Source organism: Crotalus tigris, unplaced genomic scaffold, assembly GCF_016545835.1.
Source record: "Crotalus tigris isolate CLP2741 ecotype Arizona unplaced genomic scaffold, ASM1654583v1 scf7180000018371.15429387391:27106975, whole genome shotgun sequence".
In the NCBI taxonomy this organism is placed as follows: domain Eukaryota; kingdom Metazoa; phylum Chordata; class Lepidosauria; order Squamata; family Viperidae; genus Crotalus; species Crotalus tigris.
The window spans coordinates 7036593-7064318 of NW_024096970.1; the positions used below are offsets into that span (position 1 = coordinate 7036593).

General features: G+C 34.3%; 1 protein-coding gene across 5 annotated transcripts in view; it reads left to right on the plus strand.

The window, feature by feature from the left end:
- Window positions 1-27726, plus strand: part of SULF2 (sulfatase 2) — a 298168-nt gene that overhangs the window by 188721 nt on the left and 81721 nt on the right. For all 5 annotated transcript variants that reach the window (XM_039351249.1, XM_039351250.1, XM_039351252.1 and 2 more), the window contains 2 exons: window positions 13937-14182; window positions 22453-22692. In XM_039351249.1, coding sequence (XP_039207183.1) covers window positions 13990-14182; window positions 22453-22692 — 433 coding nt within the window. In that variant the 5' untranslated portion in view covers window positions 13937-13989. The remainder of the gene's footprint in view (window positions 1-13936; window positions 14183-22452; window positions 22693-27726) is intronic.

A 27726-nucleotide genomic window follows, 5' to 3' on the forward strand; every position in this document is an offset into this window, starting at 1 on the left:
AAATTGTAGGAAGTCTGGCTATAGTTGCCATTATTTGTAGGCTTCAGTGGGAGAAATCATTTAAAACCACTTGTTACATAATTTTTTGTTTAAAAAAGTGCCTGGAATGGTTTCTTATTTTTTGATGAAAACTTAGACATATGAACAAAAGGTATAATTTTCCAAATAGCTCAACTATGTAAATTAGTTCTATTAGAGGAACATCTAGCTGTCATAGACATGATTTCAGCTTTAATTCTCCTTTATACTTTAGTATTAGAATTGTCTAGAAGGACAAAAAAGCTCTTTTGTAGTCTCTCTCTCTCTCTCTCTCTCTCTCTCTCTCTCTCTCTCTCTCTCTGTGTGTGTGTGTGTGTGTGAGTGAGAGAGAGAGAGAGAGAGAGAGAGAGAGAGAGGAAAGAGTAAAAATGTAGAAATATTATTTATAATACATGTTATGTTCCAACAGGATTATTGTATGAAACAGGAAATGACATTTTACATTAGTGAGATAGAAAGAAAGCCGTCTTGGTGGGAAATGTTAACCTTAGCGACAATTAGTACCCCCTAAAATTACAATTGGTTTTATGTGAGTTTTAATATATTCTGAAAATCTCAAATTCAAAACAGTCTATACTAAAGCAAAACTATGAAAATCAAGGGAATGGAACAGAAGTACTTGTATACAAATATATACACATCTGAAATAAAAAGGTAGAATTGATATAGTTATCATCATACCTGTTTTATTGGGCAATTGCTAAGGAGTGAAATCATGGGGATTTTTTTAATGATAGGAAATATAAGATGCATTATGCAATTTCATCTACTTAAAAACTAATTGGCATAATTTATCAATTATATTGTATCACTGGCAGGTGCAAGCTACTGCTAGTACCATGTATTTCCAAATTTACTATTGTTTGTCAGTCTTACTTGCCTTTTTATTTCTGTATTTCAGCTACTGATTTAATTACATTTCTCTCCATTCCAATTATAAATATATTTACTTGAAATCAGCCTTCTAGAACCACATAACACTTGCTTTCGGTTAAGTTCATAGAATCGTAGATGTTTGCTATTTTTAGCTGTGTATAATAATATAATTTTTGATTTTTAAAATAAAAGGGGAATTCAAGAGAGAACTTAAGTTTTATGTTATTTTCTAATGAAAAAAGTCCACTAAGCATCCAGATGGTATTTGATGGGTATGATATTTCTTAGTGTTTGAATTTGTATCTATATAACTATGATTAATGGATGAGCATTCCATAATATTCTATTATATTCCTTTTTTAACTTTGTGGCTCTGAAAAATCTATTTCAATGGATCCTTCAGCCCAAACTTTATTTTCCTATAATTCATTTCATGACAGTAGCCCAAATAATGATTTATTTTACTCATACATTCAACTTACCTACCTAGGCTTTATTCCTGCTGTTCAGTTCACTTTGCCAAATGATCAGTATCAGTCTTAAATTACAAGACTGTGTCACATCTTTTACTCTTCCAAGAGATGAACATAAACCTCCTAAAATAAATGCTCTTAGGAAGTGTCTGCATCTTGCAGCAGTTCAGAAACTGTTCCAAATTTGTATGTACTCACAAAATTGGTTTAGATAGTAGGTTGACTTATGTCAGTTTGGAAGAAATCTGGATCTTTCCCTTTGTAATATTGAACCTTCATCTTGCTTGTAAAATGGTCATTTCCCAATTTACTGGAGCTCTTGCTTCACTAAAGATTCTGGTTACTGGGCTCAAGACAATAATTACTTTCATTTTTCCTTTTCCAATTTCTAATGTTTGTCTGTAAATGTTGTTAGGATGTATTTTCCCCTCTCAAGTCACTGCAGCATTGTGCAACCATTATTAAGGCTAATAGGGAAAAAAAGCATGCTTAAAAAAAATGCAAGCATGCTATAATTCACAATTACAGTTTACCAGAGACTTTTAAATGCAAGAAGAATGTTAACCCTCCAGTTATGAAGCTTCTCCTGCCCTGATATATTTTGCAATGTATCAAAAAAATAAACACAATATGGGATGCTAAGAATTTGTTATCATAAAATTTTGGACTTGAAAGAGGCTATTGAAAATCTAACACCCAATCCAGTGCTTTTTGTAAGAATCCAAATTAAAACATGTACTGTTTATGGTTGCCTATCTTTTGCTTGAAAATGTTCAGTAAAGGAGAGCCCATCATCTTCTTGGGAGAATGGTTCCACTATCAAACTGCTCTTATGGTTAACAAGATTCTTTTATTCTGTAACTTAAATCCATTATTCTATGTCTACCCTATCATCCCCAATGCAACATCCTTACAGGTACTTGAAAAAAAATAGATAACTATGATTTCTCTTGTATTTCTTCTTTTTTTTAAATTGAGCATTTCCAGTTATTTGTCCATGAACTTAGTTCCACTTAGTTTCATATTCCACAATCATCCTTCTTGCCTTTTTCTAAACTATTATGGTATCTTTGAATCCTTTTTTTAAAGTATGGTGGTCAGAGCTAGTCTCAAGATAGGGTCTGACCAATATGCAATTCAGATGAACAATTATTCCCCATGATTTGGAAATGATATTTCTATTCCTGCCTCAAATTGGATCTGCTGCTGATTCAGTTTGCAATTAATTACTATTAATTAATCATGAGTAGTATTCTCCAGGCAGATGTTCCCCATTATATATTGGTTCATTGCATTCCATTTTACAGAGAAAGTTATTCTAGCCATCTCTCTAGTCTCTTAAGAGTGTTTTTATTTTTGCTTTATAAGCTAATAGTTATATCACTCAGTTTTATCTCATCTGAAGGTTTAATAAACATTCCTTCCATTCCTCTAAGTTATTTATAAACATCTTCAGGAGTACAGAGCCCAGGAGTGAACTTTGTGGCACCTCTTTCGATATCTATACTGAGTGTGATGAGGCAATGTTGAAGATCAGTAATTTTAAAGTATGATTTTCAAGCCAGATATATATTAACTTTTTGTTAACGTTAACAACTACCCTCCTAAACATACTATGATGAAGAATGTAGGATTTCTTGACATTTAGGATCTAAGTGCTCAAGTTCTCAAGGTCATATATAGTTTCTAATCTTGGATGTGATCATCAGAGCTATCTAAAAGTTGCTACCAAATTCTAGAACTTAATACGATCGTGTATAGTAAGGGGATACTGATGGGGATAACCATAAACTGTTATCTAGGCAAAATGTCATGTTTCCACAAACACACAAAGAGGGGGTTGCAAACTTTACTGAGAAGATGATGGAGCAAATAAACAAGCAGCAAAGGAAATGTGAATGCAAACACATGGGTTCACATATTTATTTTGGGGAAAATAAATCCCCCACAATCCAACAAGTTTCAGATCCAAAACAGCAGACATAGCAGTGGTCGAGTTAAGTCCAAGGGTCCAAACATTGTAGAAGGATTGTCAGCCAATCCTGGTCCAAGTCAAAGTCACAAGGTTTCAAATCCAGAGTCAAGGCATATGGAGTCTGAGTAAATGGTTGTTATTGTCAACGGAGAGGCATGAGCTCACTGCTCTTCTTAAACAGAAGCAATCCTAGTATGTGCTGCTCATTTGGAAGAGCATAACCTTTCCAACTAGAGAGAAGCTGAACAAATGAGATCTACTTGGGAGATATGCCAGGAGGAAACATTTGCTATATAGAAGAAAACAGGAGGAAAAGACTAAAGTTTGCCCATGAATACCTAGACAAAGACCAGAACTTTGGGGAACAATGTGCTCTGGACAGATGAAGCAAAGGTAGAGTTATTTGGCCCCAGCATCAGAATCAAATACAGTATTCATCAGAAGAACCTGATACCAACTGTAAAACACAGTGGTGGAAATGTTATAGTTTGGGACTGTATTGCTGCATCAGAGCTTGAGCAACTCATCATCATAGGATCCACTATGGATTTTTCATTATACCAGAGGATGCTGAAGATAACATGAGACCATGTCAGAAAATTGAAGCTCAACCAAAAGTGGATATCGCAACATTACAATGACCCTAAGTATTCCAGTAAATCCACCAAGGAATGGATGAAGAAAAAAAGAAATGGACAGTTCTGGAATGTCCAAGTCCAAATTTAAATCCCATTGAGATGCTTTGGGTGATCTGAATACATGCAAACGTTGCATAGCTGAAGAAATTCTGCAGGTAGAAGCGGGGGAAAATTCTTCCAGCCTACTTGAGGTTGTTTCTTGCAAAGGGGGCAGACAATACCAAATGGCAGAACCAAGAGTGTACTTATTTCTTCCACAGAAGGAAATGGAATATTTTGTTGAATAAAATTATTACAAAGTAAACTCTTCATAATTTTTATGTTTAACGCCTTTACCTTTATTCTTTATATATGCTTGAATGAAGATAAAATATACAGTAGGTCCCAGTGATTTGAAAAAAGAAAACTGTACTTCTCTCTATTTTTGGCATGTCATGCAGAATGTTATATAGCTGAGTCATATCCATGGTGGATGCTGTTGAAAGTATCTGAGATGCCAAGGAACACCAAGATGGATGCATCATTCCATTGCAGCTCTGTCATCAGTAAGAACAACTAATGCTGTCTCCATCATAAACTTCAAATGAATTGGGACAAGATAATCTACTTCCTCCAGAGTCTTGTAGAGCAGTGGTTCTCAACCTTTTTAATGCTGCGACCCCAACCGGTCGTAAGTCGAGGACTACCCAACCGGTTGTAAGTCGAGGACTTTCCCTGCCCGGGAGCGCCGCGCATGCGTGGTGCTGCCCCCTGCGCCAGCTGAGGCGTAGCTGGCAAGGGGCAGCCACAGCGCAGGGCGACCACTGGCTGGGCCACCAGCTGGCCCAGCCCAAGGGAGGTAAGGCATCCGCCGGGCCCCACGCACACCAGCAACCCTCCCTGCACCCGCCGGCCTCCCACCTCCAACCCCTGGCCCTCTTTTACTTATATTTTTAGTAGTTGTTCAGCAGGGAGGGGTGGAAGCTTCCAGACAGCTCACCTTCGCTGCAGACAACTTGCAGCACCGTTTGCAGACTGGGGCTTTTGGCGCGCTCAGCTCAGCAGGGCAGAGACAGCCTGGACAATTCCTATTGGCTTTTGAAAGCCAATAGAATTAGACTCTATTCAAGAGAGTCTATTCTATTGACTTTCAAATACCAATAGAATAAAAGGGAGTAGCATAGCTAAGGAAAAGGGGGAAAATGGCGGACTGCATTGTTTGGCGACCCCCGTGAAATGGTCGTTCGACCCCAAATGGGGTCGTGACCCACAGATTGAGAACCACTGTTGTAGAGCTTAACCACAGGTCATCTCAAAGGCAGGAGAGGTCTGAAACTAACAATCACATTGCTAGACTTTCACATGACTCAGGGATGTTTTAGACAGTTTACTTCACTTTTGTGGAGATAATTAAGTGTATATTGAGATGTCCATTTGAACATCACATTTCCATATTCAGTAGGGAACATGTAAATTTAATAAAATAAATTCATGCATCAGTCAGATGTGTATTTGTTGATAAAATTCCCTATTAACAAGCAATATTATTGCAGAAAATGTATATTAATTGTCCCTTTTCCTTGAAAGTTTACTAGCTGAATGTTTATATTATTTAAGAATACAGAGATGTTTCTCTGGGTCTAGTATTAGCTAGTTCAGGGATAGGCAATCTTGGCTCTTTTATGACTCGTGGACTTCAACTCCCAGAATTCTTGAGCCAGCCATGCTGGTTCAGGAATTCTGGGAGTTGAAGTCCACGAGTCATAAAAGAGCCAAGGTTGCCTACCACTGAGCTAGTTGAACCATATTTGCTATTGGCAAAGTTTTAAGCTCTTAATCTTCATTGTTTGCCCATGTTTCCGTATCCCCTTGAGTGTACAGTAGGTTCATACTCATTATGTTATTCAAAAGAAAAAAATGAAATTCTACTGCATTATATCATCTCACTTTTGAGATCATTTTCCTTTGATCAACTTAGTCTTTTTAATTCATCTTCCATTTCTGTTGCTTTTAAATTATATTGTAATCTTATTGAGACAGAGCTCATATTTTTGATAAAATAGAATTTCTTGTTCAAGTCCTATTGAGTACAAAAATTACTCAAATGGTTTTGCTTACAGTTTCTTACATATGTGTATAGCTATAAAATAACTGTTAGTTTTATGAGCATAAAGCAACGTGTTTGCTTTCAAACATTCTTTCCCAAAATAATTACTTTACAGCTGACTTTCCTACATAGATGTTTAAACTATTTTCACACATTACATCTATCTCATTATCAAAATAGCTACTCTTCATAAGTGCTCTTTATAGCTGTCTCTGAAAGCCTGCAATCAGAAGGTATTCGGCACATAATAACTTGATTTTTTAAAAATTACTATGTGTTCTGAAAATGTGTATAAGTATCATAGAGACAGGTTCTCTGTAAGCTTTTACTTTTGCTGAAAAGTATATTTAACACCTTGCAATAATTCATAAAAATGGCATTGGACGATAGCCTCAGATACAGTGTAGAATAGAATAGAGCTGAAGGGACCTTGGAGGTCTTCTAGTCCAGCCCCCTGCTCAACCAGGAGAATCTATACCAGTGATGGCGAACCTTTTAGAGACCGAGTGCCCAAACTGCAACCCAAAACCCACTTATGCATTGTTGGTTGCCAGGTGGGTGTGGCCATTGGCTGGGTGTGGCCAATTGGGTGGGTGTGGCTGCAGTGGTAACAGCAGACTGGGTGAGACTAAAAAGTTCAATCAATCAATTCCAACTTTGCAAGATCTTTTTTTTTCTGCAAGAAGTTGAAATTGACTGATTGATTGAACCTTTTTTTTTTTTTTTGCACATGGCGGCGGAGGCCTAAAGCGAAAAGATTTTATAAAACCCAGCTGAAGGCCTAGGACTGGGGCGACGGCACGCATGCCCACAGAGAGGGCACTGAGTGCCACCTCTGGCACCTGTGCCATAGGTTTGCCACCACTGATCTATATCATCTCAGACAGGTGATTGTCTAGTCTCTTCTTTAAAATCTCCAGTGATGGAGCGCCCACAATTTCTGGAGGCAAGCTGTTCCACTAGTTGATTGTTCTCACTGTCAGAAAGTTTCTCCTTAATTCCAGGTTGCTCCTCTCTTTGATCAGTTTCCAACCATTGTTTCTTATCCTTCCCTCTGGTGCTCTGGTGAACAAAGTAACCCTCTCTTCCTTGTGGCAACCCCTCAAATACTGGAATACTGCTGTATGAACAAGATGATATCATAGAATTCAGAATTCTGTTGTTTTTTTTTCAATTATTATCTGTTAGTAAATGCTGCACTATGTCAGATCAAAATACTGAGTGCTTATCCATGCAACTAATTGCCATTGAGAAAATTTAAAGGTAATAAATCAGTTCTAAGCTTGGCAAGTTCTCTAACTGATCAAATTGTGTTCAATTTGTTGTTCAATTCACATTCATGCTAGTTTAACTCAACCCACTTTCTAAAACATTCTCATTGGCATCATAGGAATGGTAACTATTGCTATTATCTGTGTCAAGCTGGATGTGGTAAGTGCTAGGGTTGCAGAGGGCAAGAGTGTATTGTAAACAAATAATTTTAGGAAAAAATTGAAAACACTTTGAAAAACTAATTCATTTTATGCATGTCTTAGCCCTGGAATCAACAGCAAGTAACATATGAAAGTGATAAATACTACTTGATATTCAGTTCTGAAAGAAAAATAATGCAGAAGACAGCTATCAGTATAAGAGTAGATGACAGATTGGGTGTAAATATTTAAATGGCTACTCAAAGAAGAACTTATTTTATATCCTCAAAAAAGGACAAGAAACAGTGGTTTTAAATTTGAGAGAAAGAGATTGAGATTGTTTTATTCAGTCTATACAAAAACAAAGCAATTCAGTCTGAACATTTATTTAATTCTTCATAGGATGTTCGAAATTTATACTGTTGCTTTATAACTGCTTCTTTTGGAATGGACAATTGGTCAGGTTAGAATTTCCTATGAAATGCCTACTAACCAATTTACCTACTAACAAACTTCTGTATAATACGATTCACATAACATGCTAGACAAGTTAAAAGTTAGAGAGTTTGTGATTCAGGAAGTTATGGAAACCTGATTATTCCCTTAGTATACTAAATGGATCAGTCAATAATATTATTTATTCCTTTGGATGTAACATGTTATATCCAGTTGTAAGTTATTCTGTGTTTTATCAATATGGTTTAGTATAGTATATGAACCTGCCAGTGTGAAATGTAAACTAGCTTATTGTCCTTGCAGACCCAGAGAATAAGTTTTCTCCTTTAGAGGAAAAGGGAAAGCATAAGATCAGAAAGCCTTCATTTGAGGCTAATCAATATGGAATGCAGTTGATAAAGTAGACATGACAGGAACATTGGGGGAAAGTTCCAATATAGTGGTATGCTTATAGCCTAAGAATGATTCACATCCTAGCCACCTGGACATTCTTCTCTTACTAGTTAACAGAACAGCCTCACCAGTTCACACAGATGCCATTAGTGGGGGAAATCCCACATTTACTAGCTGAGAGAAAAATTGTCTTCTAAAAACATTCCATTTTCTGTAATCTTATCCTTTTCTTTTTCCGCAATTCATGTCAAAAGAAACTCAAGGAAAATTTTGCTTTCTGTTGAAGTGGGCTGCCAAAGGTTTTAGACTTCCATAACAACAAGGACTCAGCAGTAAACCTCATCTCTTAGCTTTACACACACAGTTAAACTGATGTCCTTGGTTAGGACTTGAGAAAAGTCTTATGGAGATAGCTCAGTAAATGAATCCAAATAAATAAATGATTGACCACTGCCAAAGTAAAAGTGTGTTTCCTCTGGCTATTATACTCCTGCTAGTTCAAATATGTAACTTTTTTTCTTTCCTGTCCTTTCTACAGATTAACAGACTCTTTGTAAGGGACATGATAGCTTTGAAGCTGTGTGCTTGCATAACTTATCAACTCTAGATCAAGAACTATTGACTACCAGCTTATCTTTTTTCAATTAATTTTATTTAAAGTTTTAAATAAAATAGTGAAAGATAATCATATTAGAAGAAGAAAAAATATGAAAACAGATAAATGTATTAAGGGAAGAAACTCTCACCCACTAAGAACAACTCCTCACCTCAGGTATATACGATTCCCTAATCTCAGCACCTCCTGACAGATACAAAATTCTTCATCCCATTTCTTTATAATAAGCAAGTCAAGTAAGTAACATCATCAGTCCAGTTACCAGCAAAAGATCCAAAGAAAGCTATCAGCTTGTCTTTCAAAGAAAGGAACTGTAAGAGTTATAGGTAGTCCTTGGCCTATGATCACAATTGACCCCAAAACCTCTGTTGCTAAGCTAGACAGTTGTTAATTGAGTTTTGCCCCATGTTATGACGTTTCTTGCCACAGTTGTTAAGTGGATCGCTTCCATTTTAAGTTAGGAACCGGTTTTTAAGTGAATCTGGCTTTGCTTGTCAGAAGGTTGCAGAAGGTGATCAGGTGACCCTGGAACACTGCAACTGTCATCAATACGAACCAGTTGCCAGGCATTCAAATTTTGATCACGTGAAAGTGGAGATGCTACAATAGTCATAAGCATGAAAAACAGTCATAAGTCATTTTTTCAGTGCCATTGTAACCCTGGTCACTAAATGAAGGGTTGTAAGTCGAGGACTACCTGTAGTTCTCACATTTGTTAGAGATATGAGAGTGTTACATATCAAGCCAGCTGAAAATGTCCTTGTTATCAGTTAAAAAAATTGACTGCATTGATTTAAGGAAAGATGTTAGAAATAAAATCAGAAAGCCTGTTCCATGATATACTAAGAATTCCATCTGCTGCAATAATTTTTACTAAAGAGGACTCTGTGAGATTGATGTTTAGAAAACAATTACTTTCCGTTTAAGCAACTGCCCAAGAGCCCAACACTGACCACATAATCCTGGATTATTTAAAGTTAAAGAAAACTAAAGATAAATATAATGGAACATATATTTTGGAGTCTTAAGTGTTCTTTTTTAAATAAATAAAACAAGACAAATGATTCCATAACAGAAGTAACTAAATAAGAAAAAAAAGAGCTCAAAATGTATGGCTGTTCCTGAAAAAGATACTGAAAGCAGAATTGCAAGGAGGAAAAAGAAAGAAATGACCCCAAAACAAGGTAATATAGTTGCACAAAAACTTAGTGAGAATCAAGGAAGGAAACAAAACCTAAGTAAGAAGTGGAAGGACATCACATCACCAAGAAAAAGACTGTTCTTAATTACAGAGAAGAGATGAGAACAGCTAAAGGTCAGAATGAACTCAGGCTAATGAAACATGTTAAGATAAAAAAAAAAAAATCCCAGGGCTTCTTCAGATAAGTTCAAAGTAAAAAGAAGAAAAAAAAATTAGTACAGCAAGTACATAATTACAATTGTAAATATTAACACTTAACAATAGCAAGAGAAACTAGAACTACTCAAATCCTATTTTCTTTTGTCTTTGAATGAATTTCATCCCAGAGTACTGGGATTTTGCTGCTATACTTTGTTGACATTGTGAAATCCTGGAGAATAAAAGTATCAGATGAGTGAAGAACAAATTGTTATTATTGTCCTAAAGACCAGCAAAGAAAATCCAGCAAACCTCCTTAATTAGGTCAGGATTTCAGTAAGCATAAATTACTGTGATTTCTGCAAAGGAATTGCCACATTATCTAATGATGTTCTAATTAGCAACCTAGTTAAATTTGAGGTGGATTACTTGACAATGAGGTGCCAAACAGGTTGAAAAAGAATGCTTAGCAGCAGTTGAACAATACAGTATTCAACAGAAGTTATAGTTTCTAATTATTTATTTTTTAGTAGTCAGATGGCATCTTGAGGATTTTGTCCAGTTCTAAGCCTCACATTTTTAAAAGGGTCTGGTCAAAATCAGATTCAGACAAGATCTGGGACTACAAACTTAAATATTGGTGAAAGAAAAGAGAGATTCTTGGAAGGTTGCCTTGATATATCTGAAAAAATATTGAACAAAAGAAAGCTATATCATTTTTTCTATCCTAGGATACACAATAATAAATTTTAAGTTATAGGAGGAAGAGTTGGTGAAATGCTAGCAGTAATTTCTTAAGGATAAAAACAGTTTAACAATGGAATTAATTACTGAAAACTGTAGTGGGTTTAGAAGATATTCTCAAGAGGTGCTCAGCTGTCTATCAAAGTTTGATTTGGATTCGTGCACAGAATAGGCAGCTAGCTTCAATAGCCTCTTCCGGTTTGATGACTCTAGTAAATGCATTTGAGGATTATTTTTCTTACACCAATGCTCAGCTAATATACATGCAGGTTCACTATTATAGTTTTCCTGGTTTTCTATCTTTAGTTGTAGCAAAACTTGATCTTTTTCTTTTAAGCCTGTAGTTTGCCACAGCTTAAGAACTTTTTAACTTAAGGTTTATCTGAGCAAAGTGAATTTTGGCACAAATGCAGTGCTTTTTTTGTTAAAAAAAAAAAAGGTGCCAGAACTCACACACGTTATACAACCCGCCTTGCCTACCCTACAAGGTTCCATCCAAAAAAAGGTGCCAGAACTCCGTTCTGGGCGTTCTATGACAAAAAAAAAAAAGCCGTGCACAAATGTATAGATATATTTACTGGGAAGTAAAAGTAAAATCTATAGATATATTTACTTGGAAGATTCCACACTTTTATGAGATAAGATGTGTATGTGTGTGTGTGTGTGGGAGAAAGAGAGTGGGAGAGAGAGAGATACTGTACTGTGGATATTTTAATAATTATAAGATGCCATGAGAAATGAAATTGGCAGCACAGAAGTTTGATCAACATGGTTGTGATAAAGTTGCATAATATGAAATGAAATCATGGTTTATAAAAATTAGTATAAAATTTGTAGTTTAGTGCTTTGCTGGTGATGGTGATTTTTAATAAAATATTAAAAGGTGCTTAGAGAATTTTGAGCTGTGCACCTTTGCAAATTGTATTTCTTGGGGATACTAAATTCAGTGAATAATCAAATAAGAATATGACAGTTCTACTAAATTCTGGACAAGAAAAGCTGTTGACTGTTGATTTATATCAAATAAAAATCTGTATGGCAGCTTATGGTTTTTTTTAAGAACGGGTTCTCTGTTTTCCCTTTTTAAAACAAGTCCAGCAACCTGCCTGTTTTTCTCTTTTTAAAACAAACTCACTGAGTTAAAATAATAACCCAATCTTGTTGACATAACACTGAATATCTACCTACACAGCCAAAAAGTTTAGAAAGTTCAGAATTAATTATAGCACTCTTCTAAATTAATCCTGCATTTGTCAGACACATGGAAAGAAATTCAGTTGTGATGTCAGTAAGCATACATTTTTTCATTGCTTTGAGAGAATTACTGCAGTTAAATTTCTGAGGAAAGTTACCATTTCGATTACCTGATAAAATTAATTTAAGCTTATTGCTACCTTGCCCTAAAACAGTGGTTCTCAACCTTTTTAATGCCGCGATCCCCAACCGGTTGTAAATCGAGGACTACTCAACCGGTCGTAAGTCGAGGACTACTCAACTGGTGCAGCACCGTTTGCAGAATGCGACTTTTGGCGGGCTCAGCAGGGCAGAGACAGCCTGGACAATTCCTATTGGCTTTTGAAAGCCAATAGAATTAGACTCTATTCAAGAGAGTCTATTCTATTGGCTTTCAAAAGCCAATAGAATAAAAGGGAGTAGCACAGCTAAGGAAAAGGGGGAAAAAATGGCGGACTGCGTTGTTTGGCGACCCCCGTGAAATGGTCGTTCGATCCTAAATGGGGTCCCGATCCACAGTTGAGAACCACTGCCTTAAAATGTTAATTCTATAGTTTCTGTATATTGCCATAGTATAAAAAGGATTGTTAAGGGGAAAAAAACCCAGAAAGATGGACTAACATCTTTTTACCTTTACCTGTAAACCCCCTCAACAGATTGTTTCTTTATTTAATGACTAAAATAAATAAATAAATAAATAAATGTTAAAAATCTGTTCTGGAGTGTCCTTTTCTAATTTTAATACCAATCCAATCTTATTTATGGGTTTTCATTTTGTTTTGTTTTGTTTTTTGTGGTTAAGGTAAGTTATGAAAGGAGAGCCAGTTTGATGTAGTTGTTAAGGAACTTAGTAGACTAAAAACCAGAAGCCTTTAATCTTAGTCTTGCTTTAAGCACAAAGTCACCTTGGTGACCTTGAACCAGTCTTCCTTTATTAGCCCTAGGAAGAAAATGGCAAACCACTTCTGAAAATCTTGCCAAGAAAATGGCAGGGACTTCTCCAGGCAGTTAACCAAGTTAACAATAATTTGAAGTCTGTCTGTGTGTTTATCTATCTATCAACTATTACCTATTCCAACTGTTGTAAATAATAAGTTGTTTCTTCTGGTTACCGTCTAAAATGTAAAAGAGAGATAACTATCTTCAATTCAAAGTGATTTAGTGGAAGTATATTGGAAATGAAGGCTATGGATGGCTATTTTGTATATGTTCATTCAGATTTTATAGGCATGCACATCTTCTGCTAATTGCTATGATTGCCATATAATGTGCTTTCACAACGCTTGTGAATACTCAGCTTCAGAAAGATGCCTCAGAGTATGCAGTGTTGCAAGTGTAGCAAATGCACCCATTTAAAGTAGCCACATCTTTTCTCGGGATCATAGGATAATTATGGAGGATAGCTGCACAAAAAAATGTGTCTTTTTATAGAACTGCAGATAAGTGCTCTTTGTATATTCTGCTGTACTCTAAAATTCTGTTTTGGAATTGAATCTGAAGGGATGCATAGTTTTCCCATTTAAAGGAAAATCTATTTTTAATTTAATTAAAATTTAATACAATTTTGTTGTATTTAAAATTAATGGTTTGGAAAATATGTCTATATTTTTATTGCATATTTTTTTACATTTTTAAAAAATTTTTGCTCCCTCTTAGATCAGCGTTTGAAGAAGAACCAGAAAATACTCCCTCAACTTTGCTCGAAGAGCATGCAAAATCAGAACAATATGGCACAGCGTAATATTGCCATGGGATTATTCATAATGACTCTCTTATACTTGTTGGATGACAGTTCAGCCTTCCTGTTGAATCAGCGTCTGAAGGGAAGATTTCAAAGGGACCGGCGGAATATCCGCCCAAACATCATTCTTGTTCTTACTGATGATCAGGATGTAGAACTTGGTAAGAATTAAAGGGTTGTATGGTACTAATTAATTAAAATATGGTATACATTTCACTGGTCCTAGAATTCACTTTAGTTAGTTTCTGGTGGTCCATAAATTTGTCTAGATCAGAGATGAGCAACCCATATTCAATGGTTTATATCAGTATTTCTGAACCTTGGCAAATGTTAAAATCTATGGAATCCAAAATTCTCCAGCCAACATGAGAGTTGATGTGCATACATCTTAAAGTTGCTAAGATTCAGTAAGATCCTAGAGTCCTCCATTTGAAGCCACCAGCATTGCTATGTTGTATCATTAAAATATGGAAGCAAAACAACCAAATTCTGTATTTTAATTTCTGAAGCATTCTGAGCAGTTTTCAGGTATGGAAATATGAGTGGTTTGGCTCTTCAAAGCTTCCCACACTTCCATCTTTTATCCTTCTCAAAACATGAATAAAGAGCCCTCCCCATTACAGACCAATTCCTTCCAGTGCGTCATACCATTTCTGGATGACCTTCTGGAGGTCTTCAGAAGGGCAAGATGTAGTATTGATGCTTCAAGCTTCATTCATCCAGGTAAAAATTCATGTGTAAACTCAAACAATCTGGAAATGAACTGTTGCATTAAAAAGGAGAACACAAATTGCTATCTGATGTTAAATGAAATGCATTCTGTGCTACACAAATGAATTTCTGCTTATGCAGTGTGTTTCTCTACCTCTCCTAACATCTAGTAGATATCAAAGCACAATCTATGCCATGTATATAATTCTTTTTTAGAAACCAAAATCATTTGTTTAAATCATTTGTTCAAATGCTTGGAATTGATAGGGATATACCTTAATAATAAAATAGGCTGTTGTTTCTTTGATTCTAGATTTCTAGGAAATGAGGCAGACTTTGAGAAAGGAATTAGAGCTTCACATTGTTAGGTCAGGCTGGCACAAGCTCTAGTTTTGCCTTCATTGCACATCATAAGTGTACTAAAGAAGGCTGTGTTTGTTGCCACACACACTTACACACAGATATCCACAAATAAATATTCAAAGGATAACATGGAAATAGCAGTAAGACAAGAAAACACATAAGTCATATAATTAAAATTGGAAGAATACTTGGTTAGTTTTATTACTGAAAAAGTCACCTTTTCTTTTGTGTACACAATATTTTACTTGTCTAGAAGAATTAATGTCAGGATGCCATCTTTCTGACGAAGATGGATCATTTCACTAATTGAAGATTTAATTGTTGAGAAACAAGTTTAAATAATTATGTTCTTACAGCAACAATTTGTAGAAATGATTATCTTAATCTTTGCAAAATTGTTTAAGTACTGGAAATTAGTTATGATAATATCAGAGTATTTTTATTAGATTTATGCCATAAGTCTAATTTAGAGGTGCCAAATCTTAGCCCCAGAATTTCATGTTGCTTTTGAAAGCCTCTACAGAACCCAGAAACCATCCCCAAAATAATGCCAATACTAGTGTATCTCCAATTTTCAAATGAGCATCCTTTGAAATGCATTGCATTTATATTTAATTCTGTAAAGAGTAAAGGAGATGCTGTACAAGTTACTCAAAATGTTTATACTATAAACATTTTTAAACTGACAGTTTTGGACTTTGCAAGGTCCAAATGGTTATTTCTCTCATGTTTTTAATAGACTCATATAAAAAACCTGGTATTAATCATTGTGAGCTATCCTAAGGAGAATTGCAATAAAACTACTTATTTTTGTGCAATAGAAATTCAAAATACTTACATTAACACTATAAGAAGAGTCATAGTTATTCGTGGGTGGCTTGTTAATTTTGCTGATGTTCCTTTTTTAACATGATTTAAAATCATAAAAATTATTTACATTTCCTTTTAAATTCTTAAATCATAACATATATCTACTGTATCAAGGAAGGAAATTTTAGTTTAATGAAGCATTTTTGGGTGAGAATCTTATGTGTCTCAGAGCTAGACAGACCTGTTTTAATAATGCATATTCCAAAAAGCTTTGCACATTATCTCACAGTCTCTTGTGACTAAAATTTAGAGGGTGGTCCTTAAAAATTTATCATGATCTGTTTTATGCCTGGCTGCTTGTCTCTGATGCAATTGGCAAAGTTCTCTGAGCAGTAGAGTTCCTTACTCTAATAATCTGTTGTACTTCGGCTGATTTCAAGCCCAATGGCTCATGTGTCCAAACAAATTAAGATCTGCTGGACAAAATGCATCTGACAAAGCCATCTGTGAGATCATATAGTGCTTTAGAATACGAATTATACTTAAAAATTGGCTTTAGGCTACTGTGTCTAATTTCATTTGTCTGAATGGATATATATATTTTGATGGATACAAGTTCCTTCTGCAGTTTGGATCTCTTTCAAATAGAAGTAAACTAACAGTTCTAAAAGTGTTCATTTTGTGGTTTTGCTGCAGGGATGGAATTGAGAAGAATATTGATCAGAGAACTATTACATGGAAAGGCAAAATAAGTGGTCTGTTGTTTTAGTTAGAACCCCAGGGTTTTAAACAATATATTGGGTCTGAGATATTATTGAACTTACTTCTGAGGATACATTCTTAAAGGTTGCAGGCATAACATTGTAATTCACTGATTTCTATGAAGTCAACGTATCAATAAAATACTATATCAGTAGAACAGTTCACTACAATTAGTATCTTGCAGTTAAATACTTAACAAATAAAATCACGTTAAACAGCAAAGAATGATACAAAGAATATCTACTTTTCAACAATAACAATGCACAACTTTGTGTATTTTTAATTCCCCGGCCCTTCTGAAATCAGCAATACATGTTTTTTAGTTTTATGTGAAAAAAACATAAAAAATCTGGAATATTTTTGTACTGCTATACAAATTTAAAGCGGTTAAAGAGCAAGGAGCAAAAATTAGAATAGGAGGCGATATCTTGCTTTTACTCCAAAGGCAAACATCCTTCATGTAAATAACCAAATAAATTTTTAACAAGAAATGTTCACCCAAGATCTGTAGATAGCGAATATGTAGCAATCATATAGTTTTATATATAATCACAATTTAAATAACTCTTACAGTGACATTCAACAAAGCAAATGAATCTACTTTAGGTAGCATAAGAGAAAAGAGGTAAAGTAGTAAACAGACGGTTTTGGATAGTTTCTCCCCTCTCCAATATAATATTTTCAAAGTCAGTGTCATTTCTGGTTAAACATTGCTGCCACTGTATTACTAATAGGAAAAATAAGTATAAATGGGTAAGAAAATACATTGGAGACTAGATTGGTAACTCCAAATCATAAATCCAAATCTCAGTAATAAATAATTCACTATCACAAACTATACACTTAAATGATCTGATTGGTCTTTATGAGATGGCATAGCATCACATCCATCCATGTCTTTGCAAGATATAGTTACATGTAGTTGCAATATTCCAGTATGTTACATTAAAAGTGGATAAGGACTATACTATATATTCTTTAAACCTTTGAAAGGCTTGCCCAATGTTTGTTAGGGCACCAGGCATTGTTCAGTATAGTAATGCTGTGCCAATAACTCCTAAAATATATGTATAAATAATCTACAATTAGAAAAGCATTCTTCAAGCCTTGTCCTCTACAAATAGCACACCAATATACTGTACAGTATATGAAGGGTCCCCAACCTCCAGGCCATGACCCAGTGCCAGGCCACAGTCCATTCAGAACTGGGCCACAGAAGTGATGGATGAGTGTGCACATAGTTGAAAGACATCAACTCCTGATATTTGCTGCTTCTGTACATCACACACATCAAAAAAATTTAGATTTTGATATTTTATTTTTTTTAAAAAAAATTAAGGATATTTTTTAGATTTTATAGGCACTTATTTTTTAAAAAAATATATAGGATTTACTTTATATTTGCAGTAAACCCCCCAAAAATGCTCCAGAAATTTGTTTAGGATTGGTATGATTGAAAAGAGCTCCAAAGGTATAGATTCCCCCATCTTCTGTTTAGGCATTAAACTTATACAAACTTCTATATCAGCTACATGTTGATGTTTCATGTATTAGATTGCCATTAGCATAGTTTTGCATTGGTGTGTGTGTGTGTGTGTGTGTGTGTGTGTGTGTGTGTGTATTTTATGTAATAATATATATATATAATATTTATATTTATAATATAATTATATTTATTTATATAATTTATTGATATTGATATGTATAATAAAACTTCAATTTTATTATATATTATATATAATAAAACTACTAGTTTCTATTCTCCAGAATTCATTCATTCAGTTCAGATTCTTCAAGAGTTGGTGTTAATGGTGTGATTTCTGCTAATAAAAAGCAACCTGGTGAAAAATGCAGCTTAATGGAGGTCAATAATTAGTATTATAGGTTGTAATGTATCACATATCCATTAAATCTGTATTGCACAAAAGGTTTTCTTTTTTTCTTTTTGTAATGTATGAAATGCTTTCCATAAGTTAGAAATCATACCAATTAAATATGCTCAGATTACACTGAAAAGTGGGACTGGGAAAAATCTGAGAATTTTATATCCTGAGGGCTATCTGATCCTCTTAGTGATTGCATGCTAAATTTCTGTCTCCCAAATCAAATCCAGACATTTTCAGACTTTTGGTAAGAAAGTCAGAAATTTGGTAAGTTCCTATTATGTTTGTCTAGAAAAATACAGAGCTTCTACAATTAATTGCCATGTTGCAAAATATATCTTTCATAGAGAAAGTTTTTCTTTTATGTAATTTGTAATTGCTAACAAACTATAACAGCTGGAAATGGATTACAACTAAAGCAAAGCAAATTTCTTTGTTTCTGTTTGACCGTTCGTCATTTCCAGACTAAAAGTGGTGAAAAACAGAACAGGCATGTTAACAAAATGGGCAGAAGGGTGACCCCTGTAAATACCCTGCTCTATAATTCAGCTTCTAAATTTTTTTCCCTTTGCTTCTAAGCCAAGTTTCTTGCTATTAAGACTGCAAGAATATATGGAAAATGCCTCCCAAGATCCTAAAATAGTCAGACAGAACTCTATAGGAGTTCACAGAATTAAGTAGTAGATAGAGATTTCAGTGTATAACTCTTATCTTTCTTTGAGATCTGCAATAAAAGAATAAGATTTGTATAACAGACATATGTACCATGTTTTCTCTTTATGGAGAATTTGCATTGTAGGATTGAGTGAGAGAATATGTACTATATATGTATACATAAACAAGTTTCAATGTATTGTAAATGTGTTTGATAGCAAGACTGATGTAGAAACTTTTCATGTCTATAAGGCATTAATCGCTTTATAGAAAATTTCTTGTTCTTCCACTTTACAGAACAAAAAGCCAGTGTAATATATCTATGTTACCTAGTGTAATATATTATAGGGAACAAGAGACCAAACATCAGCCCTTGCATATTGGCACTGCTTCCATTCCAGTGTATTCCAATGCATTAAAAACATTTTGAAGACAACCTTGAAATTTCCATTTGGGCCAACCTCAAAATAATGAAAACAAATAAAATTGAATTCCTACTCCACCCCAAATTTCCAACATTTTCCTGAAATAAGAAAAAATGCATCTTGCCTAGTTCCACACTACGTGCAAAAAGAAAAGAAAGTTAATTGGATACACATGCCTATCCATACATATGTTGTATGCATTTGTTGTGGTCATTCACAAAGAAATTAAGAGATTCCTATGATGGGAAGCTGAAAAGGATCAAGCAATCTTTCTTCTTGAAAGACTAGGAGATTGGGGGCCAGAAGGAGTGATAAGGCAGGTTATTTAAGTTAAGAAACCAAAACAGTTGAGTAAAAATTTGCTCAGATCTCAAACACAGCAAATTTGATGTGATTACAGAAGCTTGAAGCAGCTTTTAATCTCCTACAGAGTCCCATAATACCATTGATTTACCCAAATACCTGAATAAATATTTTAGAAGATCCCAGCAAATTTAGAATGTCTGGATCATTTAAGTTCTATTAATCTTATGTGATGTCCATTTTTTCATGATATACAAAGATAAATATGGTTTAAATATAACATTACTACTAAACATTGCAACGTAACTGTTAAACTGTCTGGAATAGTTTTTCTCCTTCAGAGACAAATATTTTGCTTAGTTTAGTGTGTCCAATTAACAGATAAGTAATGATGTTCCACAAAAGGAATGAAATCAGTTGTTTGGGAGATCTTATTTCCTCTTGCATCACTTGTCTTGGGAGACAGGATAAAGGAAGGAAGTTTTTGTTGGATGAGTTGCCATTGTTTTAAAATATTTAAAGCCAGTCTATTTAGCATTGTAACAAGAGGGAATGTTTACCTTTCACTAATCTTCCCTTTGGATTAGTTCTCAAACTAGAAAGAGATTATAGGTTTCTGAACTAAAGACTGTTTATCTATAGGATCTTGTCATTACAGCGGATTTATTAAAAGAAGTTAGTGTCCGCAAGGGGAGATATAACACGTACTATTATTTCAATTAAAATGCCCTTGTCATTTAAAAGGGTTATTAAAATTATGTTTTAATAACAGAATTACAAAAGATTGATGAAACCTGGATTCATTAAGAGGAAGGAGGCAGAACTCATAAGATTATGAGATTAACCTTTTAATAGTTTAATTAATTATAAAATTTCACCTAAAATGTCTACTGCATTTTTAAAAGAGAGGATGGAATAACAGAAAATAAGTACATAAGTACATAAACATTTTTATTATGTATTTATACTGTAAAACAATGGGAAAAATTGTATTGAATCTGGCAGTATCTAAAACACAACAAATCAGTAAAAAATAACATGGACTTAATATATTTCATTTCAGAAATTACTTTCTATTGTATGATTAATTTGATGATAAGTACTTTTTTTCCAAGAAGGCAGAGTAAATAAGTTAATAACATAGTATCTAATAAAAAGTGCAGGAAGATCCTTTTCAGCTGTTTCCTCCATTGCAAATTCTTCACATGAATTTTTCTGGGTATCACTATAATTAATGGCCCCTCCTCTAATTTGCATTTGGGTAATAATTGTGTATAGCAGATGGGACTCAATTTATATTCAGGATGTACTGGTTTATACCTATTGTCTGTTTTCAATGTCTGTTGCTGCTGAGAAATCATTTGGAAATTCCAAAGTTTATAACTTTCATCTTGTAGTCTATTTTGAGGTTTGAAAAAAAAGAGCTTAGGCAAATGAAATTCAAAATGTGTATGTGCATGAATTCCTTTTTGGTCTGGATATTTTGTATAATATATCTAAAGATGAACAACCGGTTGAGAAATAGTTCTTCACTGCCATTGCAAATGTACTCTTTTGGAAATGAACTCTTCCTTTTATCAGTAATTTGTATACCATACTGAAGATAGAAACTCTAATCAACCACATGCATTTGTAAAAATCTTTAGGACAAATTAAAATTTGAAGTACAACTGCTATAAATCAAACAATTGTGGCCTAGAAATCATAGGAAATAATCAATGATGAACATTTTTATAGTCTATTAATTATTTTTAGTTTATAATTTAAGAGTTCCATAGATAGTCATTCACCATGAACTCAATGGTGCTTAATTAATGTAGAGGCACGGGTTTTAATTGTACCAATTTCTTTGGCTATAGTATGTATAAGAGCTGGAAATGGGGATGGACATGACCTTTCTCTTGCTCAATAGTTGATCTTTGTTAAATGAAAAAATCTGAAGGGCATTTTCCTTGCATGTGCTTGAATGTGAGCAAATATTTCTACTACTTGATCAGGAAGTGAAGATGTGAAGGACCAGATTGGAGACAGATCATCTTAAAATAGATTTATTTATATAGTCACTAACGATTCACAGTGATAATGAATCTTATCTATGAAATCACATTTCAGGAAACAGAATAGCCCTATCTGTTGAGATTGTCCTGCTTGATTATTTTGTTTTGTTTCTTTAGTTTTTTTCTTTGTGTCTGATATGCTTCTTTAGATTTAAATCTTAAAGCTTAACTTGCTGACAGTTAGGAACTGATATGGCTGTTGTGCTATTTCTGTAGCATACTGTTAGCTTGAATATTAATATTGGATTGTTTGGGTTTGTTTGTTAAACCTTCAAAGAACTTAAAATATCAATGCTTTCAATAAATGTATACTTTTACAGGAATAATAACAAATGTGTCACCAATTTTCCCTTGCTTAAATGACTTTGTCGTGATTGGCTCCTTTGACTTGATACTTAGGATGAAACTTCTACATCTGATAAAACTTGTCTTTTTCTACATGATATTGTTTGTCTTTCTTCAGGTTCAATGCAAGTGATGAATAAAACAAGGCGGATTATGGAACAGGGAGGTGCTCACTTCATCAATGCATTTGTGACGACACCCATGTGCTGTCCATCCCGCTCTTCTATTCTTACAGGGAAATATGTCCACAATCACAACACCTACACCAACAATGAAAACTGCTCGTCTCCGTCCTGGCAAGCTCAGCATGAAATTCGCACATTTGCAGTATACCTCAATAACACAGGGTATAGGACAGGTAAGATCGGCGCAAAAAGCCGGCTTCTTTATTCAGACCCATGCTTTAATGATGAGGTTGAAAATGTATGTATTATACTTGCCATATAAATCTGAATTTCACATATGCTAAAAATCCACTCCCAAACTGTTGCTCTACCAATGTTTTATACTTCATCTTCTAGAACTTGCATCAACTCTGACACTTTGGTCTAGAGTAAGAGGAATCAAAGGTTCATGTCTGCTGTTAATCATCAAAGCTTAAGGTTGCTGTGAACCATTTACTCTTTCTCAACACAATTGACCTCAAAGGTTTTCATTGTGGGAGAAATTTAGAAGAGGAAGTGCTAAGTACATTGTCTTAAGTGGCTTGAAAAACTAACGAATGATAAATAAATAAATAAATAAATAAATAAATAAATAAATAAATAAATCATGATATGGATAAGAAAAGATAATGGAAGGTGTCCTTAGTGTGAAATAAAATGAAGTGGGTATTAGGCACAATTAAAGGATTTAACTGGAAGACAGATCTACTCAAACCACCAGGAAGTTTTTCTTTGAAATAATTGAGAATTATGCAAGGATCTGGTAATGCAGTTGCACAACTTCCATTAATTTTATACTTGTGACTGGAAAGGCAAATTCCCAGGGTATTACATCTCATTTTTGTCTGTAGGTGTGGAAAAGGGTGACATTTAAATTCTGCCATAGAAACCAAACATGTTTTGGGACAGCCTTGGAGAATAAGAGTATTCAATGCAAAAACAAAAGAGGTCTAAATCACAGCTATCCAAGAATTTCATCCAATATATTTCACTAAAATTTGATTTTGATGGTAAATGTGGTACAATGTTTAGACTTTGAACAGTCATATATTTCATGTTTCTTTTAGCTCTTTGCCCTTGTTCTTTCAGCAGCAGGCCTGCAATCATCAGGGTTGAACTTTTGCTCCTGCAACTCCAGGTTCCAAATCTTTTAAGCCTATTTCCTACAGCAACTTGAGTGCTTTTGAAATAGAACTTGATTTTTTTAAAGTCAAGATATCTATCCATATATCCTGCCAGGCTTTTGTTCCTTCTTTGTTATGATCTATTTATTGACTGCAACATACCACTCACTCCACTTTTATCTTTAACAAATTTTATATTAGTCATGTACTTCGACTTCTGTATTGCTGACCTATTGCTACTGTTCCTGCTGCATACATCATCAGAGATTTGATAATTCAGCCTTTTTGTTGGAGGGTGGGGAGAGGGGAAAGACTTGATCCAGAAAAGGAAGTGAAAAGGACAACAGGCTTCTCTTCTTTTGCTACCTACAGTATGCTGATTGGATATTTATCCCTGATTCGTAAAGATGCCCAGGTGCATCTTGCTTGGGTCTTAAAGTTAAATTACTTTAACTGTACAACATGTCACTGACCTTTTTGTCTTGTTTTGTTTAGCTTTTCCTTAAACATACAGTAGATGCTCAGGGCCCCAATAATGTTAATTTTACTTGTCTGTAGCCACTTCTGAAATAAACATTACAACTATCCATGCATGCATTGGTTTTAAAGTTTTTAGATGTATTTAAACCCTAAAAGACAAGGATGTGGAGAAAACTGTGGCTGAAGAGAAGGTCTGAGCATTCTAACATCTGCCCTGTGTTGCAGCCTAACATCTAGGCTGCAAACAGGCATATTTATCTTTAAGAAGTAATAAAAAGTAGCCACATATTATAAAGTAGCATGCAGGCCTATAGTAAGCTGCTAAGAAAATGGGAGTCAGCAGAGAGACTAGCATTACTACACTTATTAAAAGCAGGCATAAGCATTTAGTTCTCTTGAATGCTATTAGGCAGAGGAAAGGCCAGGTGAGAGACACTAATATAGGTGGCCCTTTTCCTGAAGAACCATTGTAAATGCTAGTATCATCGTATCCAGGCTACAAAAACCCTGAATATCTATTAGGTAGCACCAATGATTGAGATTTATTTTGTATCACTTTGCTGCTAACTAGTTTTTGCCTGGATTTTTGCAGACCAGGTACATTGGCCCTGTATTATCAGGAAATCCCAATTTAATTCAATGTTTTCTGGGAATTTAAGGGGCTGCAATCTCAGCACAGTTTTTGATGTTGATGGTTTTCACTATAAGAAATTACCTTCAAATAAAATATTAAACCAGTGAATTCAGATTAGAAGAAAAGAAAATTAAATTAAACATTGCACATGTTTGGGGGACAGTAAGAGTTATTTAACAATGCAACAGATTGTCTTATAAAGTCATGGACTCCATCTGAAGGTAGTAATGGACTGAATGGGTGCTGTATCAGGACTGCTGTTGTAGTAGTAGTAGTAGTAGTAGTAGTAGTAGTAGTAGTAGTAGTAGTAGTAGTAATAAAGTTGGAAGGGACCTTGGAGGTCATCGAGTCCAACCCCCTGCTCAGGCAGGAACCCTACACCATTTCAGACAAATGGCTGTCCAGTCTTTTCTTAAAAACTTCCAGTGTTGGAGCATTCATCACTTCTGGAGGCAGGTTGTTGTTATTCGCTTTTGTTACTTTGCCCTTTTGGTACACCTAACTATGTTCAATGCTAGAAGTTGATTATAAAAGGATAAGTTGTTAGCAAGAGAACTATTGAAGCACTATTTCAAACAACAGTGATATATTGCTTTTTTCTTTTTCTTCACCACATGATTACTTTTCATATTTTGCTCTTCAAGACTATTAATTGTGTGCTGCATCTGACCTACTAAGATGTTCTGTACATCAAAGACACATAATCTATATGCTGTTTTGACTTTTGAATACCTGCAAAACTCTCTTGATCAATGAAACAAAAGCAATCTTTAGATTCCCATAGGAAGCAAATTACAACTCTATCACTGGAAATTGCTTGAAGGACAATTATCTATTATTTAAAATAATAATAATTAAGTTATTACTATAATTAGTTATAATTATGTATTATAATTATATTATATCAGAAATATATTTATATACTATAATATTAATATATTAACAATATATTAAATATAATTAATAATTAAATAATAATTAAATAATAATCCAAATGACTTTCAAAAATTACCCTCCATGTATTTGTTATAACAATTCAATTCTACACTTTTTTTCAAGGAACTGAAGAGTTCCTGTGTGTAAAGACATTTTATTCTAACAAGTGTCTGGTTATAAAGATTGTACTTTGTGTTGGACATTTTTGATATTTATTTTATATTACCTTTAATCTACAATTTTATTTTTTTCTATTCCTGTTCAGAATGTTGTTGCCTTCAGTGATCACTGAAACAGAAATTCAGGGTATAAAATTATGAAAATAAAATTATTTATTTAGTTCTTTCAAGTCAGTCTTAACTCTTGGTGACTTAATGGACAGGTCCATGCAGTTTCCTTAGCAACATTTTTGGAAGTAGTTTGCCATTGCTTACTAAAGGATGTTTTTCAATTTCTCAGTCTCAGGCCAACAAAGCATGCCTGGCCCCAAATCACAGCTGGTTTCTTGCCTAGTGGAAGACAAGAACTTAGGTATTCTACCTTAAACACCTCTTAGGAAGATGGGTGGCATATAAATTTAATATATAAAAATAAATAATTACTAAATCACATGGACTCCCTATTGCTAATCAGTGGCTGAAGGCTGGAAAATGAGTCATAGGCCTCATTGGTTCAACCTAGTCTTTCTTTTCTGTTTGATAGATCTTTGACTTTATTTTAAAATATACATTTGAACCAACTCTTACATAAACTGTTGCTTTAAACAGTATTTGTTTTTATTTTTCTGCATCTGATTTTGTGACTACATCCTCCTAATAAATAAGGGTTTGTTTTTCTTGTATCATCTCACAGATTGCTCCACTTTGCTTTTCATCATTCCACTGCCTCACTCTAATAGATGTTTACAGATATTTTTTCTCTACTTTAAAATATTATTTTAAAAGTTTGCTTTATTTGTATTATAAGATTACTTTCTTGGCAGCCGTGAGACCAAAAGGGATGTAAAAATATCCAAATGGATGCAATTCCAGAAGAATTTGTTACAAATGTGCAAAGTAAAAAGTATGGATTTGAAAAGTAAAAGGTGATTTAGAATGCATGTCTTCATGTAGCACATAGGGAAAACTTTTTAAAGAATCTCTGATTTTTTCCTGAGCTCATGTGATCTAGACACTATGAGATATTACCAGCAAATGCTCACCATGTGCATGCTAAATCATCTCTTTCCATTTGTATCTGGATTACTGCAGAATCCTAGATTTTATATTGGTAATGATTCACCAACATTACTAGAAATTTGGTACTCTGTAAGTATGTAGTCATATTCTTCTATGCAGAATAAATGAATATGTCATATTATCAACATTTCATAATCCAGTATTGTCTATATGTCTATATGTTTATAAGTCAAACTGTGCACTATGAGTGCGAAGATCCAGATTTGAAATATAAAATTTGAGCCTTCACATATATGGGTACAAGGTGCTGCCTGTCAGGAACACCTTGAACTAAATATGTCTTTTCCCAAAGTTGTATGTCAGTTGGAAAAGGGCAACTGCACAAGCCCCAGGAAAAGATGCAGATGCTTTAAGGTGTTTCTAGCAAGTGCTATATGCACATTTCGAGTCATAGCTCTCTTGTTTGCCTTTGTATTCCATTATTATGTACAAAGACAAAATGTCTACCTCTTTGTTCTTTGCATACAAACCAAAATTTGCCACTCCCTCTGTATTGGCTATGATTGATCAGGACAAACCTTGAAAGTGTTCTGTTGGCCAAATATCAGCTAATAGCTTTCCATAGAGTAGCTGGTCTAAACGTTTTTCCATTACTAAATGTAGGAATCCATATACATTTTCTTCAGAGCTTGTTTTTTCATGATGAATATGACTATTATGTAGAAATGTCAGTGTTGAGGTAACCAGATATTAAATCTGCATTGTTGCATATATGCATCTATTCCAAAAGAGACAGAGATCTTCTTGTAGGCATAACACCTCTGTTCTTAAGGGGAGTTTCCTATCTTTGCTTTTATTACACCCAATAGGAAGTTA